Raw genomic sequence first — 16,652 nt, 5'->3', positions numbered from 1 at the left:
AAAAATTAACTTTTTCAGTTTAAACATATTTTTTTCGGTTGATTTCATAAAAAATTCAACTTCGAAAAAAATTGCATTTTTGAAATTCAATTTCTCAGGAACTATTCGACCGATTTCGCCTAAATTATTTATTTTGAAATTTAAAATTGCATTCTTAAAGATGATATAAAATTTTGCATACCTTTTATAATTCAAAATTCTTTCGACAATTATTAAATAAAATAATAAAAATTATAAATATTTACTTAAAGTTATATTTTTTATGGAAGTATCTTTGGATAAATAAATTTTATGATTGTGTGAAAAAAATTTTCATTTCGCTTAAAAAGTTCTTGAGACATTTTGAAATACTTGAAGTAGAATTAGCATAAAAAGGTTCAAATCTTGCACCAAAAGTCGGTCTTCCTGACAATACTTACTTCCATAACTAACTTGTATAGTCGAGGAGACACATTACGTCCTAGAAAATGTTTTAATATATTCATGTCTTAATGACTCGTAAAAAAACCGCAATTGTTTCTTAATCCACCTATAATGACCTCTAAGTTTAGAATTTTTTTAAAACGTTGTTTCAGTAAATGTGAGTGACTGGTACTTTATTCGAGGTACCGATTCGCTGACCACTGGGGTGCTACCACCCTAAATGTAACTAAATAAAAGCAGTTAAATATCTTCTTTCCATGTGCCTTAGAAACACCAGTCATGGGCCAGCTAGTAGCAAGCGTGCCACTCACTAATTTAGTAGGAGAAACCTCATCAGATTATCGACTTTATATTTAAAAAAAAGTTTCCTTTTTTTTAAGTAAATAAAATATTTAATCATTTTAATTCTTTATTCAATACTTTTCATTAGATAGTGTATAATTTATAATGCTTTTGACCCCCATTATACATGATTTAAACATTTAAACATATATTGAGAAGATGTGTTAATCATTTTATTCAAATTTTAGATGATGACGAAATTTTTAAATATTTTTGTTTATAGTTACCAATGCAATTGTCAATTCATACCAATAGGAATCACTTTCCTCAGTGCTTATAATAATACTTATTGAAATCTTAATAAGTAAATTCTTATTGAATTATTATTGCAAATTATTATGCTTAAATGCACCATGCAAAATTGTGCTGAAAATAATTATGCACAGTTAAAATCACGAATATTAAAATCTTTGCATAAATTCTCTATTAAAATTGTCAAAATAGGTTAATATTGCTTCACTTTTAAGTTTTAGACAAAATTAAATGTGATTTTTAGAATTTCCCTAATAAAATTATAGAAACATATGAAAAGTGCACATTTCGGTCAACTTTCTTACTTCTCATTAATCTCATTATTTATGAATTTCATTTTTAATCTCTCACCAAGTTCAATGCTAATTGAAATTTTTTTCAAGCCTCTATGCCATAGAAAAATAGCTAAGCAAAATTATATTAAAAACAATTATGCACAGTTAAAATTAAGGATGCCAAAATTCTCTGAATATTCATAAATTGGGTATGCTTAACGTTATTTTAAATTTTTGAACTAAAATAAAATTAATTGAAAATATTGATACAGGTTTTTACTGCATATTACAAGCTTTTAAGCTGAAGTAAATCATATTAGTTACGATGTGCCTACTTTTAATCAAGCTTATAAAAGTTCACAGTAATTACAGAAATCTTATTGCACATGAATGCATCAAAAATAACTTTTCAAAATTATAAAAATAATTACACACAGTTAAAATTAAGAAATATAAATGTAAAGCAAAATGGGTGGCAGATATGTTTCACTCATTACATTTTCATTAGATTATTTATATTTTAATTTTAATCATGAAATCCTACTATAAGTTACTACGCTAGAATGCATCGAAAAAAATAATGCAAAATTATAGGAATAGTTATACACAGTTACAGTTAAGGATGCTAAAATTCTTTAAAAGTTTACAAAATGCGAAACTTTTACGTTACCTTAAAATTTCGATCAAAAATAAAATTGATTTTTAAAAGTTAATTAGTTGATTTTTAAAAACAAAATGGGTGACACTATTAATTCATTTTCTTTAGATTATTTATGATGTTATGATTTTAATCATGCTCTTAAATTGAACAGAATTTTATTGAAATCTTACTGCAAGTTACTATGCTTAAATGTATCAAAATATAATTACGCAAAATTACCAGAATACTTATGCACAGTTAAAATTAAGAATACCAAAATTCTTTAAATTTTCAAAAAAAATGCAGAAGTTTTAATTCGCCCTAAAAGTTTTATTAATTATAAAATTGATTTCTAAAAGTTTATTAGTTGATTTTTAAAAACAAAATGGGTGACACTATTAATTCATTTTCTTTAGATTATTTATGATGTTTTGATTTTAATCATGCTCTTAAGTTGAACAGTATTTTATTGAAATCTTACTACAAGTTCCTATGCTTAAATGCATCGAAATATAATTACGCAAAATTACCAGAATATTTATGCACAGTTGAAATTAAGAATCCCAAAATTCTTTAAATTTTCAAACAAAATGGAGAAGTTTTAATTCGCCTTAAAATTTTTATTAAAAATAAAATTGATTTCTAAAGGTTTATTAGTTGATTTTTAAAAACAAAATGGGTGACACTATTAATTCATTTTCTTTAGATTATTTATGATGTTTTGATTTTAATCATGCTCTTAAGTTGAACAGTATTTTATTGAAATCTTACTACAAGTAACTATGCTTAAATGCATCGAAATATAATTATGCAAAATTACCAGAATACTTATGCACATTTAAAATTAAGAATACCAAAATTCTTTAAATTTTCAAAAAATGGAGAAATTTTAAGTTGCCTTGAAATTTTGATCAAAAATAAAATTTATTTTTTCAAAAGTTTATTAGTTGATCTTTAAATACAAAATGGGTGACACTCTTAATACATTTTCTTTAGATTATTTATGATGTTTCAATTTTAATCATGGTTGAACAATACATACTGAAATCCTATTACTAGTTACTATGCTTGAATGCATTCAAAAATAAATAATAAAACTCCTTGTAATTCAAAAAATTAGTTTGTTTTTTATTTTCAATCTTTAGATACGAGTTGTATCGTGGGAGTTCAGGCATTAACACGTGGTTGTAAGTGAATACTAAAGTTATTCAGTGCAATAGCTAGTGAAATTGGTGTATCATTATGATTATGGACATTCTCTATTTCCGGGTTAACATTTGTTTTTGTTTGACAATTCTCTCCCCTCGTTATCTGGAAGAACTGAGGGGCGTTGTCGGTATCACGGTTCAGTGATTTTCTGAATTTTAAAATGAAATATATAAAAGGAGAAAACTTTTTTAAATCTAAAACAAAGACATTTCGTTACCACTTCCTTGGATTACTACTCTTACTAAACAATGAAGCGAATGGTAAGCTACTTTTCTAACTTATTCATATTTTTAAGAAATATTCTTTCAGTTACATTGAAAGTTCGTTATAACGATGGAATTCTCTTTATAGCGAATTTCTCGCAATAAGCCATTCACATATGTATTATTAAAACAGCTATAAAAAGAGTGGAATTGAATAGTTTAAAATAGTTTTTACGTCATTTATAACAACTAATTTTGATTTCAATAGTTAGCAGTTAAGAAGGGAAATAAGGGTAGCCGAGTAGACAAAAAAAGGCATAGCCATTTGAATTGTGCTACAGAATCCTGAAAATAGCAAAATATTTCATTTCAATTGTGAGAAAGGATATAACTTGGCCAGAGTTTGCCCATGTATATTTTGTTTACTAAGATAAAGGATTAGAAATTGAAGAAGGAAATAAGGTGAAATTATGTTCGTTTCTCATTTTTCTGTATTGATACAAGATATTATTAAAAACGTCTTTCCTTTTGCCCCTTTTCGTATAATTCTGCTCATTTAAACGTCAGAAAAATGCATTCCCTTAAAACATTTCTTTTCCTTGTTATAGCAGAAAATTAGTACTTTTTAATTTGTTATAAAAATACAATTTTTGTATCTTTAAAGATATCATTTTCGCAGTTATTTGAAAACTTGTAATAGTGGTATTCTCGTTATATTGCTTCATGTTATATTCAGCTTTTACTATATTTTAACTAATTTTTTCACAGCTTCTTTCATTTAAAAAGATAGTTTATTTATTTATATTTTTTAAAAAAGTAGTAAACAAGTATTTCTTTATTAGCATTTATTTAATATTGAAAAAAGATGGTTTTATCTACCATGATACATAAAAAATATAGGTCTTAATATTTGGATTTGAAATTAACACAGAGGGTTATTGAAGCTGAAAAAGTAGGTAACAGAAAAGAATGTCGAATTAGATATAAACAAATTTGTTAAAACTTCCTCATTTCATGTAGCTCCCACTTTTCATATGATTTCATATGTCAGCTACTTTTAATGTCATGGGTATTCATGGATTAAAAAACGATACTTTTAGTTTTTGAGGAAATTTGAATTATTATACTTTGAAATGAAAAAATTTTATTTATGAAAATAATCTCTTAATTAATACTACCAAAAAAAATTCCATTACCTTTTTTAATATTTAAAAATTTCTGTAGGTAAAGTTGAATATTTGAATATTTTATTATTTATTTTTAAAAAAAACAGCACCAAAGCATTAATTATATTTTTTGTTTAGTGTTTTTAAACGAATTATTACATAAGACACATTCTATTGGCTTTTTAAAAAGGCTTAAAAATTTCTCGAATTACTTATTTCAAAATTTATGTGCCCAAAATATATTTTCAATTTTCCTGAAAAAAAATTTGATTAATAAAATATACAGTCAAAATGTCTTACATTACTCGTTTATATTTGACAATTATTATTATATAGATGAAAAAAAAGCAAAACTAAAGGGGAAAAAGCATTTAAAATTACAGCAAGGACTGTGGAGATAATGACTCTGATTTTTCTGAGAGAAATAACTGACTTGTGTTTAACTTTCACCGAATTCAAATTCTACTATAACATCAATATTACTATATTTAAGTAAATTTTATATTACTATAATTAAGTAAGTTATTTACCCAAATTTATGTATCAATTTAAGTACCCAAAATATGTTCAATCGAAGTGTCTTACATTGCTCTTTTATATTATTTGACAATATTTATTTTTAAGTTGGAAAAAAAGCCAAACTAATGGGAAAAAAGCATTTAAAATTAAAGCTAGAACTATGAAGATTACGACTCTGGAATTATGAATTACGAATTTTTCTGGGTGCAAAAACCAGGCTTGAATCCACTGAATCCTACTAAAACATCGATATTATTATAATTAAGTAAATTTTAACTTGAAACTATATATTTTTATTTTTTTAAGTACGATTCGAAATAGCCATATTTTATTTAAAAATAAATTTTATGTCAAAGCTTGAAAGTTGAAGAAATCAATTTCAATAAATAAGTTAATGCAAAATGCTCAAATTGTATTTCATTATTAGGAACTAATTTGATATCAATATTATGGAGCAAAACTAACTATCGTCACTGACTATTGGGAGACTAAATATAATAGATGACAAGAAAAAAAATTCTGCTAGTCCCCACCTTTTTGGTCGAAAGGGCATTCAATGTGCATTTCATTTTATTTCATTTTTCTAAAAATAAATATTGAATTTTCTGAGCTATAAAAATTTTGGTACTTCATGCTTGTTTCTAAACTTCTTTCTTTTTGAAATAAACCCTGAAATGTTTACCATATTTTGAAAAATACTCCAAAAAATGTCTTAAATTATTAACCCTTTCAATCAGAAAAATTTTATAGTTTCAAGATATTCCCTTCATTCGATCAAGACATTCTTTCATTCTTCAGAAAAAATGGTTAAATAACTATTTATTTGATTGTTATTTTAGCATATTCAAACAAAACAGCCAAATTACCATAAATAGGATGGTATTCAAAATGTGATAAAACCTGTTTATTAACTACTTTTGGTTAATCAACTAATTTTTTATCGCGACAACTAAGCCCACCTACTGAGGCCACTTAGTTCCTTTAGATGAGTACACATCATATCTGAGAGGATAAATCTGTCAGTCTCCTGGCCAAGACAACAGGGGTTCGAATCCCAGCGTTGACACCACTATACATCCTCCGTTTTCTTCAACACATGAAGAGTCTCCAGAGTCATCCCTTCTTAAATGCTCTTGGGCTATTCCACGGTAACTTACGTTACATTCACATAAACTTTATTGCATTGAGAACTAAGAAGCAAACAAATAATATAAATACACATATTAAAATAAAGTGATTTCCTAAAATTACAATCAAAACCAAAAGGAATTTAATTAAAATAATTATTATTTCTCAATTTAAACAGTGAAAAAGCCTAAAATTAGTGTGGTAACTTACGTTACCGAAAAAGGAATGGCATTAATTTGCAANTATTTCTATTAAGTGTAATAAACAATATTTATTCTTTGGAACATTTTGAAATTAAAATAATGTTAACTTACTGATTTTCAAAAACTGACCATGTTCTTCACCAAAATCAGAACAAGTAAATGCCTATGTTCAATGGGTTACCAACACTAAAAAAGTGAATTCTCAAAAAAAAAAATTATAAATTATCAAACTTCAAACCTTTCTAATTCAGAAAACATCCAAAATTATAACATTATTCTTATTTGAATTTTCCAATGCTTTTCCCCTTTTTCATGGAATTGCCCTCTTTATTTAACGAAAAGCCTAGCTCCAATGTCCAGTTGAATTTCATTTCTACGGTTCTGAAGCCATGCTAACTGTAAATGGTTAAAATACCATATAGTTTTGTAATCACGGTCTTATAACCATACTAGTTGTAAACAATATCAAAATCGTTAAAGTAAAAAATGTTCTTTACCGTAAACTTCACGATTAGTTGAATGGACAGACTGCTGCCTGTTATTTTACCATAATTTTAAGATAAAAATTCTAACAGTGCATCCTACTGCTTTAAGAAATCTTCTTCAGTCGGAATATGTATATAGCTTCAAAAAATCTTCGTCAGTTAGAATATGTCCTTTTGTTTCAAGATATTCACTTTAGAAAGTGTCTTCATCATCAAATAAAACAAAAATTCGGAGGTTCTGATGATTACTAATTTAGTATGGGTTGATATTGATGTCCGGTATACCGGATGCCAGATCCGAAGGAGTATATCAGTTTCTTTTATCGTTTAAAATTTTCAAGTTTTGAAAAAACAGCCACTGTTAAAAATGTCACTGGTCATAAGCAAAATTTCCTAATTTTGCACTGGAAATAATATCCATAGATAAATAATGTCCAATAATATATCTATAAATAATATCCATGGAACCCAGAATTTCTAGTATATATTATATTTATAATATTTAAAGTGGTAGCGAACTAAAAAATAAATTAAGTTTTGAATGTTTAATTTTGACGACACTGATGGATTTCAGTGCGAGTTCGTTCGGTCTTTTAAATTTGTATAATTGTTCACATATAGTGTCTTATATTTAATTTATTACATCAAAAATAAAACAAAAATTTACTACCAATTTAAATATTCAAAAAAAAAATCCCATAAAAATGGGAGAAATTGGCATGTATGAATATCCCCCATGCATATTCGCTTATGAACAAACATCTTATGATAAAATGGTAAATTAGTGAATGTACATGAAAACGAAACTATTCATTTGCATCAACTTTTTAATTATTTTTGCAACTTATCTAGATAAATTCCGCCTTTAANTATTTAAAGTGGTAGCGAACTAAAAAATAAATTAAGTTTTGAATGTTTAATGTCTTATGATAAAATGGTAAATTAGTGAATGTTCATGAAAACGAAACTATTCATTTGCATCAACTTTTTAATTATTTTTGCAACTTATCTAGATAAATTCCGCCTTTAAATTTATAAATCAAAAGATAATTTATTAAAGATTGCCTTATGATAAGAAAGCATATTAGTGCTTATTCATGAACTACGAAACTATTGCAAATAATATATTAAATTCATTTGTATTATCTTTTTAATTACCTTAGCAACTCATCTAAATGAATTTTTTTTAAGTTTATCCAATATTAATGCAATAAATAATAAGTGGTAACAAATTTAAGTTATCCATGTCAACCTATCAATCGGCACGGTGATGTGAATCTGATTCCAAACTAATAAACTAAATGGAAAGTGGTAGTAATAATTTCTTTCTTCAAATAAAAACTAGAAAAAGATGTTTTTTTTTCTCTTTATCTGGCTAGTCTTGCCAAATCAAAATTCATATGTTTTTCTTCATATGTTTTCTTCAATTCATATGTTTTTCTTCTCTTTATTTATCTCATACGTATAAAAAATGCCTTGATAGAAATATGCATTTAAAGACAGAAATTAAACTTAAGACGATTGCCTTTGTGTCCGTCTAGGAGTAGATACAATTAAGCTCTTTAATTCAAAAAATAAATAAATAAAGGGAAAAAGAGAGGAAAACTGGTACCCCAGTTGTTTCAGGATTTGATTTTATTTCATCAAAACAAAATGCGAGTAACTACCACTATAGATAAGTAAATTTAAGCCACTAATTTAAATCTGTAACCAACAAATTATAATTTTTTTATTTAGTTTTGTTTGCATAATAAATGTTCACTTAATTTACTCTTGAGTTTACTATCATTCCTTTCATAATAGCACTTTCTACATCATTAGATTATAAAAATTAGGCTTTAATGAAAATTTTTACATACGGAAAGGATTATTTTTAGATTTTTCATTTACTCGTTATTGCCCAGGCTTCCTTTCAGGAAGACTGAAAAAAAAATTTCTCGGAATTTTTATTTCAAAAGGTAAGAAGTGGCATATACAGGATTTCATTATTCATATTATTATTATTGGCAAAGCAAATTATTTGTGTTTACCATAAAATATTTGTGATAAAATTTTTTATATGTGTGTAAAATTATGCGAACCTTCTTATTTCTTAACCCTAAAGTGTTAAACATAAACATAAAACTACTTTTTAAATAAAAGCATTGTTCGCATAATTAATTAAAATTCCGGCGTAGATGAAACGCGGGTGTTACTTCTATTTATTTACTTTTCTGATGCTCTAATTACAGGCAAAAAAAAAAATAAATAAATATATNTTAGTAACGCACAAAACAGCCAATCAAAATTGAGAACGCATGTATGTGAAAAGGTAATAATTTTTAATAATGCTGTCAAAAAATACAAAGTATAAACTGACCTCAAATAAAACTCAGAAGACTTCGAATCAAATAATTAAGAAAACTACTATTACGTTTATAAAAAGGAAGATTTATTAACTCAACAACAAAATTATAACATCGCCATTCCAAAAAAGAAAAGAAAAATCTCACATTTGTTACGTAAAGCTATAAAAAGACCGAACGATTATTTATGCAAACGATTATATATGATTATTATGAACTAAACTTTATGCAAACGATTGTTTATGACGTCATTAGATAAAAGTGTCATTAACGCAATATTATGCAGTGTTTATTAATAATTTTGAGTGTCAGTGTAAAAAGATAGTTGTTCTAAAGTTTTATAATAAAATGTTTGTTTTGATAGAACGCAGTTATTTATTTTAGAATTCCAATATATTTTAATAGCTTTGAAAAATCGGGTAGAGTTATTCGATGCACGAATCAACACTCTCTCAAAAAACTATTTTCATTCCAAATTATCAAAATATATTGAACAGAGCTTACTTGAAAATACTTATATCTTTAATATAAAATGGATCGCCGTGAATATCTTAGCCGATATCAACAGCGGCATATAGCTGAACATGATTTAGCAGCGCAAAATTAACTGGAAAATAATCGTAGTGCTATCAATACGCGACGGCGAAATGCGCGGCGAAGAAACGTTGAAAAGTCAAGACGTTTAAATGAAAACGAATACCTTGGTATACTTACGAATACTTCTGATGGAAACTAAAATATTTTGTCAGTTGATAGTATTGAAGTTAATTGAGCAATTACTTGCTGTGGTATTTGCTTTTGAAATATTACTTAAAATCAACTTATTAATATTACATGTTTTGATTTGTTTGTAATTTTTGTAAATTTTTTTTCATCAGGTTTTAATTGTTTTCATTTTAAAATTTAAATTACTGGGGGGGGGATAAAGCACCATATAGGGTGCGTCCGTCATCCTATAAGATTAATAATGATTTCAGTTAGGCTCTACCACGCGTGCTTCGGATACGGAAATTAATCTCCGGCTAATGCCCTATAGTAATGTGTTAAAATATCGCTTTATATAAGTTTATAATATTGTTTGTATTAAAATTGCTATATATATAAGTTTATAATGCTGATAATAAGTTCCTCTAACATTTTACAATCCTATCATATTCTCTCTATCTGATGTTGGTGCAGAAAAATTGCCAGCTAATCTCCAGGAAAACGACTTTAAGTTTGCTCGCGAAGCGAACGAAAATGTAATTGCGAAGCAATTATCGGGGGTTGGCGAGCGGTAGTGAGCAGGGGGCGGAGCCCTCTAGTATATATATATTAAATATAAATTCTAATAAAAAGTAGTTTGACATTTTTTTCATCCATATTCAACCATTAATCAATAATTAATTTTGTAAATTAGAGAAATTTCAAAGATGAGTAACTGTTTCTCTTGCATTTTAATAACTGCAAATAAGTGTAAATTTAGTCATTGTGACAGTCTATTTGAATATCTAGCACTGGAATCCCAAGAACAGAATTAAATTGATAGATTACGTTGATAAATACAATTAAATTATTTCGTATAACAAATTATGAATATAATAAACTAAATTATATTTAAAGAAGCTTATTAACAAATTTTTCTGGAGCATAAGTAATTGTTCAAAAAATAGAAATAAATATTCCTTGTTGCTAGGTGTATAGGTTTAACATTTGAATTTTTCAAATACTGCAAAAAAGTTTTTAATCTCCAAAAATTATTTGTAAATTTGAATTTGTATTTCTGGTAGGGTTATGTTAACATATATTTTTTTAATGCTTTCAGCTGTCCCTATGCACTTTGTCTCTGCTCTTAGCACTAAGTCATGGATATTATTCTGATGAAGTAGAAGATGAAGCAGCTGGTTATGGAATAGGAAGTGCTCATGGTGGCGGTTACGGTGGAGGATACGGTGGAGGAAGTGGATTAGGAGGCGGAAAAGGACTTGGCTCCGGAGGAGGATTTGGTGCTGGTAAAGGTTTAGGATCAGGCTTTGGAGGAGGAAAAGGCCTAGGTTCAGGAATAGGAAGTGGAAAAGGCTTAGGTTCTGGAATTGGAGGAGGCAAAGGACTTGGTTCAGGAATTGGAAGTGGGCACGGGTTGGGAAGTGGATTAGGACATGGTGCCGGCAAAGGCCTGGGACATGGCTTTGGTAGTGGAATTGGGCATGGACATGGTCATGGACTCGGCCATGGTCATGGTCATGGTCATGGATTTGGGAGTGGATTAGGAAAAGGACTCGGAAGTGGTATCGGATCTGGAATTGGTAAAGGAGTAGGTAGTGGAGTGGGCAAAGGTCTAGGTAGCGGAATAGGAAGCGGGGTGGGTAAAGGTTTAGGTAGTGGAATTGGAAGTGGTGTGGGAACAGGTCTAGGAAGTGGAATTGGAAGTGGTGTTGGTAAAGGTTTAGGTAGTGGAGTGGGTAAAGGACTAGGAAGTGGTATTGGAAGTGGGGTTGGTAAAGGTCTAGGTAGTGGAATTGGAAGTGGTGTTGGTAAAGGTTTAGGAAGTGGAATTGGAAGTGGGGTTGGTAAAGGTCTAGGTAGTGGAATTGGAAGTGGTGTGGGTAGTGGAGTAGGAAGTGGAGTAGGCAAAGGTATAGGAAGTGGAATTGGAAGCGGGGTAGGTAAAGGAATAGGAAGTGGTGTTGGCAAGGGCATCGGAAGTGGTGTAGGGAAAGGTTTAGGTAGTGGTGTGGGAAAAGGTTTCGGCAGTGGTGTCGGAAAGGGCATTGGAAGTGGAATTGGAAAAGGACTAGGAAGTGGAGTTGGAAAAGGAATTGGTAGTGGAATTGGCAAAGGACTAGGAAGTGGCGTAGGAAAAGGATCTGGCCACGGATATGGAAACGGTTTTGGTGCTGGAAAAGGATTTGCTGAAGGATATGGTGCACACTTTGAAGGATACAATGAAGGAACAGGGCTTTCTACTGAGTATGATGGCCATGAGCTAGAAGGTGGTTATGGTGCTCACGAAATTGACTCTTTTGAACATAATCCAGATGAGTCTTCTTATGGACGAGAAGGAAGCTTTGGATATGACAGTGACCAAGAAGAAAAAGTTCTCACTGTACCAATTGTGAAAAACTTTCCCCTTCTAGGTGATATTCCTCTTACACAATTTGTCAAGATACCAGTTCCAGAAGAAAGTTATGGTGGTTTTGGAAGTAACGATGGCTACGCAGATGAATATAATAAGAGCGAAGAAGACAGCTACGAACATTGATGATGAAAGTTTCATTTTTTCGAAAGGGTCACAGCGTCATATTAACTTTGATACAAATTAAATTATTTATTTATTTTTGTACATACAAATCTTTCATACCAATACATGAATAAACATGTTAATTTTATGAAATTGTTTTATTGGAGCTCAGCATTCTATAAAAGGTAAACAAATCTTTTTATGACTCATTTAGATTTTTACATTTGTTAAAACCTTCACGGGGAAAAAACGTTTAAATTTCATGTGAATAGTTCTAACTAAATAAGCCTAAAACACATAAAAAGAGCACGAAACACATTTTTTGAGATAAGATAATAAAAAACACGTTATTTAACATCTGAAATCTGGAAGAGGGGCAATCGTTACTGAGATATAAGAAACTAAACTATTGAAGATCTTATTTTTTACCATTAAAAGTTAATATACAAGAAATATTTAAAAGTGTTCTTGATATATAATTGTTTACTAATGAACATAAAATAATTCTTTGAAACTCAATGATAAAACAGCAGAAAACTTAATGGATAATTAAACACGCTTTTAAAATTTTATATTAAGTTAAGCAAACAAACTTAGAAATTTAACTACTATAACTATTGATAAAATTCTAAAAAACTGTTTTAATCCATAATTACTGTAGAAAAAAAAATCCACCTTATTGAAATTATAAAAAACTGACTTCAAGTAAAAAAAAAAGGTGGTACACATTTAGTCTTAGATTCCTTTTCAATTAAAAAAAACGAAAAACCGAATATATTGCTATAACTAGATATGATTATATATTATGATTTCAAAGCGATTTGTTTTTTTCCGATAAATTCTAAGAATAAAATATTTAGATTTTCATTTTTTTTAAATTCATTTTTAATGTATCCTTCCGAAAACGAAGCATTGGCATTTAATGGTTATAAATATTCTCCCTCGTAAATACAAACTAAGTTTTTTAGAATTTATTTTTAAAACTATGGAGGTATTTTAATAAAATTTCTCAGTTATTATTTATTAGGAAGACAAGGGCTAAATATAAGGAAAAAAATTACGAAATAATAACATCATTAAAAAATACGGTGTTTCATTTCAAACTATAACTTTTATAAAAAATTGCGAAAATTTTGGAAAAAAATTAATCTTTCAAAACCAAATTAAATCTTAGAAGCTAAATGAAACTAAAGACATGAATGAACTTGCTTGAATTTGTTCAATAAATCTGAAATAGTCTATCATTAATCTATCAATTTAAGCAAAAACAAATTTTTAAACAATGTATATAAAACAAGAATTTCGTTTTGGTGCGTGAACATTATGTCGTAGAAAAGGATGAAATGCAAAAGTAAGTAGTTATTATCTTTTCATGGAGTCAGTTATAGCTTTCTAGTAGGGGTAAGTTGATTTAATTCCTTTTTAAAAGGCACGTTAAATATTCTCTAATTTTTTTCCCAAATAGTATCAATAAAGTATTCTTCGAAAAATAAATGAGTAAATAAATTTTCTGCTTTTTCATTCACATTAATATTTTTACTGTGTTACACAAAATTGCTTAAAATTCTCGAAATAAGAAATATTTCAATGACTGCCTAAGGGCATTTAGAAATTACAGCGAGCATCCAAGAGAAATCTGTAGATGTTTTGAACAGAAAATTAAAAATATAGGCAGACATATATTTTATAGCACAAGCTCAGGTGCTTGGTATATACGTATATTACAGAGCACAGAAACATGATAAACATTAATAACTTTTGATCTAATGGTCGAATTGCAAAAAAAATCTTGACATTTAGATTGTTAACCCTCAAATATGAAAGGTAGACACAATCTTCAAAATATGGTTACATGATCTCCAAAGTTTAGTAAGTTCAGCGATGGAGTATAAAACTCTTAATATTTTTAAACAAACATACCTCTTCATGTATGGATTTGAATTTATGCCCGCTAATATATGAGATATTGCCAAAAACTTGAAAATAAAGTTCCAATAGCATGAAAAATTCGGTTCCAATAATATGGTTCTAATAGTAAATATGATCTCAGTAACAAGAGCAATAGCAAGTCAGAAAGCAACGATATTATGATTCAATAGCTGGTTCACTTTTTACATTTTTCAATGTATACGCACTTTTTCTTGAACGGATTTGAATATTTAACCGTTAAAATATGGGATATATCTGCAAACTAAAAAATATTGGTTCCAATCGAACAAAAAATGCGGTTCCAATAATAAAGTTCCAATAGCATGGTAAATATGTTCCCAGTAACGAAGGTAATAGCAAGTCAGAAAGCAAAGCTAACATGAAGTAATAGCAGGTTCACTTTTTGCGTATTTCACCATAGTTCCGAAATTATTCATTTCAATCAAAGAATCTTGCCAAAATTTGGCAAACTTATTTATCCAAAAATGATTTCATGTGAAAACTAGTTTTTATAATTAATTATCATTTTTTATCCTTTAATTTCCTAATGGAAAAAGTCTTGAATTGTAATTGTAAGATATATAGCTTTTTACATCATGTTAGACAATACAATATCCAAAATTTAAACGAAATCAAAATCTAAAATTTAAACGAAATCAGTAGAGTAGAGTAATTTATCAATAATGCATTTTTTTTAAAAAAAAAGGTTATTTTATTTTTTATTGGTTTTAACTATTCGTACGATTTCTTATTAATTTTTATTTCTTCTCTCAAAATTATGAAGTTTCAAGTAAGGTAAAAATTTGTATTCCTTACAATTCAATACTTTTTCGACCATTAGTTAATTAACGTTATTAAAATTAAGCATATGGTTAGTTCCACGGCTGGTAGACTGACATTCAGAAAATAAAACAATATAATGGTATTGAAATATAAAATAAACATACTTTTAAAGTAATTGTTCTTTCACTGGCTTATTGTCTTTATTTTAAACTGTACTTAAAGGTATAATTTAATTTCCAAATTTTCAAAATACTATTTTGATAATTTAAAAAATTGTTATTAGAAACTGACTGACATTAATGAATCTTACATCTATCAGTAATCATATTCTTAATTATTTGTTATATTTTTATCTATATTTTTGCTTTTGCTTATTTTCTTTTTTAAGTTGAATTCAAAGGAATAATGAAATTCCGAATTGTTGATTAGATAATTAAAAATAAAACTAGGGACTGACTGGCGTTGAACCATGGCATTGAACTTATGCCAGTTATCTGATGGAGTATGATTTCATAGATTTATTTTTATTTATTTATTCATTATTTACTTATTTATTATTTATTTTTTTACTTATTTATTTTTTACTTATTTATTATTTATTTAAATTTTTTTTATTTATTTATTTTTTACTTATTTATTATTTATTTATTTTTTTTATTTATTGTCTTTTTTTAAAGATGAATTCAAAGGTATAAGGAAATTTCTAAAATAATGTTTGGACGTTTGAAGATAATAGTGAGAAACTGATTGTCAATAATGAGACGACAATAACTACGTCAATTAGTTACTATGCTTTTAACTACTTTTTAAATTATCCGTAAAGTATTTTTGAAATTCAATTATACCTCTAAATTAGCTTAAAAAAAAGAACAATAAACAATGGACAAAAATCTTAAAAAAGAATTACATCTAGTATATTACAATGAACTTATTGTTTTACTTTGTGAATATTAGTCAGTTAACCATGGAATTGACCCTATACAAATTATCAACGAAATTCAACAATCCATGGTAAATTAATGCTTCATTGAGAAATTCTTACCGAAAATATAATAGAAAAAAATAAACAGTTCATCCATTTACTCAGAACACGCATCGTTAAACTCGTAAATTCTCTCCCATTTGTGCAAAGAAAAATAGCAGTGAGCTTTTACAAAATGTTTCATAATTGCAGGGTTGAAAAACAAATTACGTTTATCAATCAGTTAACAGCTAATGTCAGCCGACTACATAATTTTTTTTTCTCTTCTAAAGCGTTTGTGAATTGAACATGATGTTGAAAGGGAAAACTCTTGACATTAAATTTCACTTGATTTTCTTTTGGTTTATGAGGCCTTTTCCTCCAAAATAACAAAATTAAAGAATATTTTTAGAATTATTGTTGTGTTGTTGCTGTTCTTTTAAATTAATTTTATGTGTGCATATATATATATATATATCAGGGGTCTGTCTAGGTTTTTCTGAGAGGTAACTATTTTGTGAAAATTTAGACATAATTTGTGGAAATTAAAATTTATATTAAAAAAAAAA

General features: G+C 27.7%; 1 protein-coding gene and 1 long non-coding RNA gene across 2 annotated transcripts in view; one reads left to right on the top strand and one right to left on the bottom strand.

Annotated features, from left to right (window-relative positions):
* LOC139427192 (uncharacterized) overlaps positions 1-16,343 on the bottom strand; it is a 39,631-nt gene extending 23,288 nt beyond the window's left edge. The window contains exon 1 of the long non-coding RNA XR_011638328.1: positions 16,165-16,343. This is a non-coding gene — a long non-coding RNA (uncharacterized lncRNA). The remainder of the gene's footprint in view (positions 1-16,164) is intronic.
* Positions 3,296-12,526, top strand: LOC107455412 (uncharacterized). The gene is made up of 2 exons (XM_043042179.2): positions 3,296-3,401; positions 10,995-12,526. The coding sequence occupies exons 1-2, from the start codon at positions 3,390-3,392 to the stop codon at positions 12,429-12,431; spliced, it is 1,449 nt and encodes a 482-aa protein (XP_042898113.1). The 5' UTR covers positions 3,296-3,389; the 3' UTR covers positions 12,432-12,526.
* Positions 16,344-16,652: the final 309 nt, after the last annotated feature.

This window comes from Parasteatoda tepidariorum, chromosome X2 (genome assembly GCF_043381705.1).
Source record: "Parasteatoda tepidariorum isolate YZ-2023 chromosome X2, CAS_Ptep_4.0, whole genome shotgun sequence".
Classification (NCBI taxonomy): domain Eukaryota; kingdom Metazoa; phylum Arthropoda; class Arachnida; order Araneae; family Theridiidae; genus Parasteatoda; species Parasteatoda tepidariorum.
Note: the sequence above shows the minus strand (reverse complement) of the source record. Positions and strands in the feature narration are given on the sequence as shown.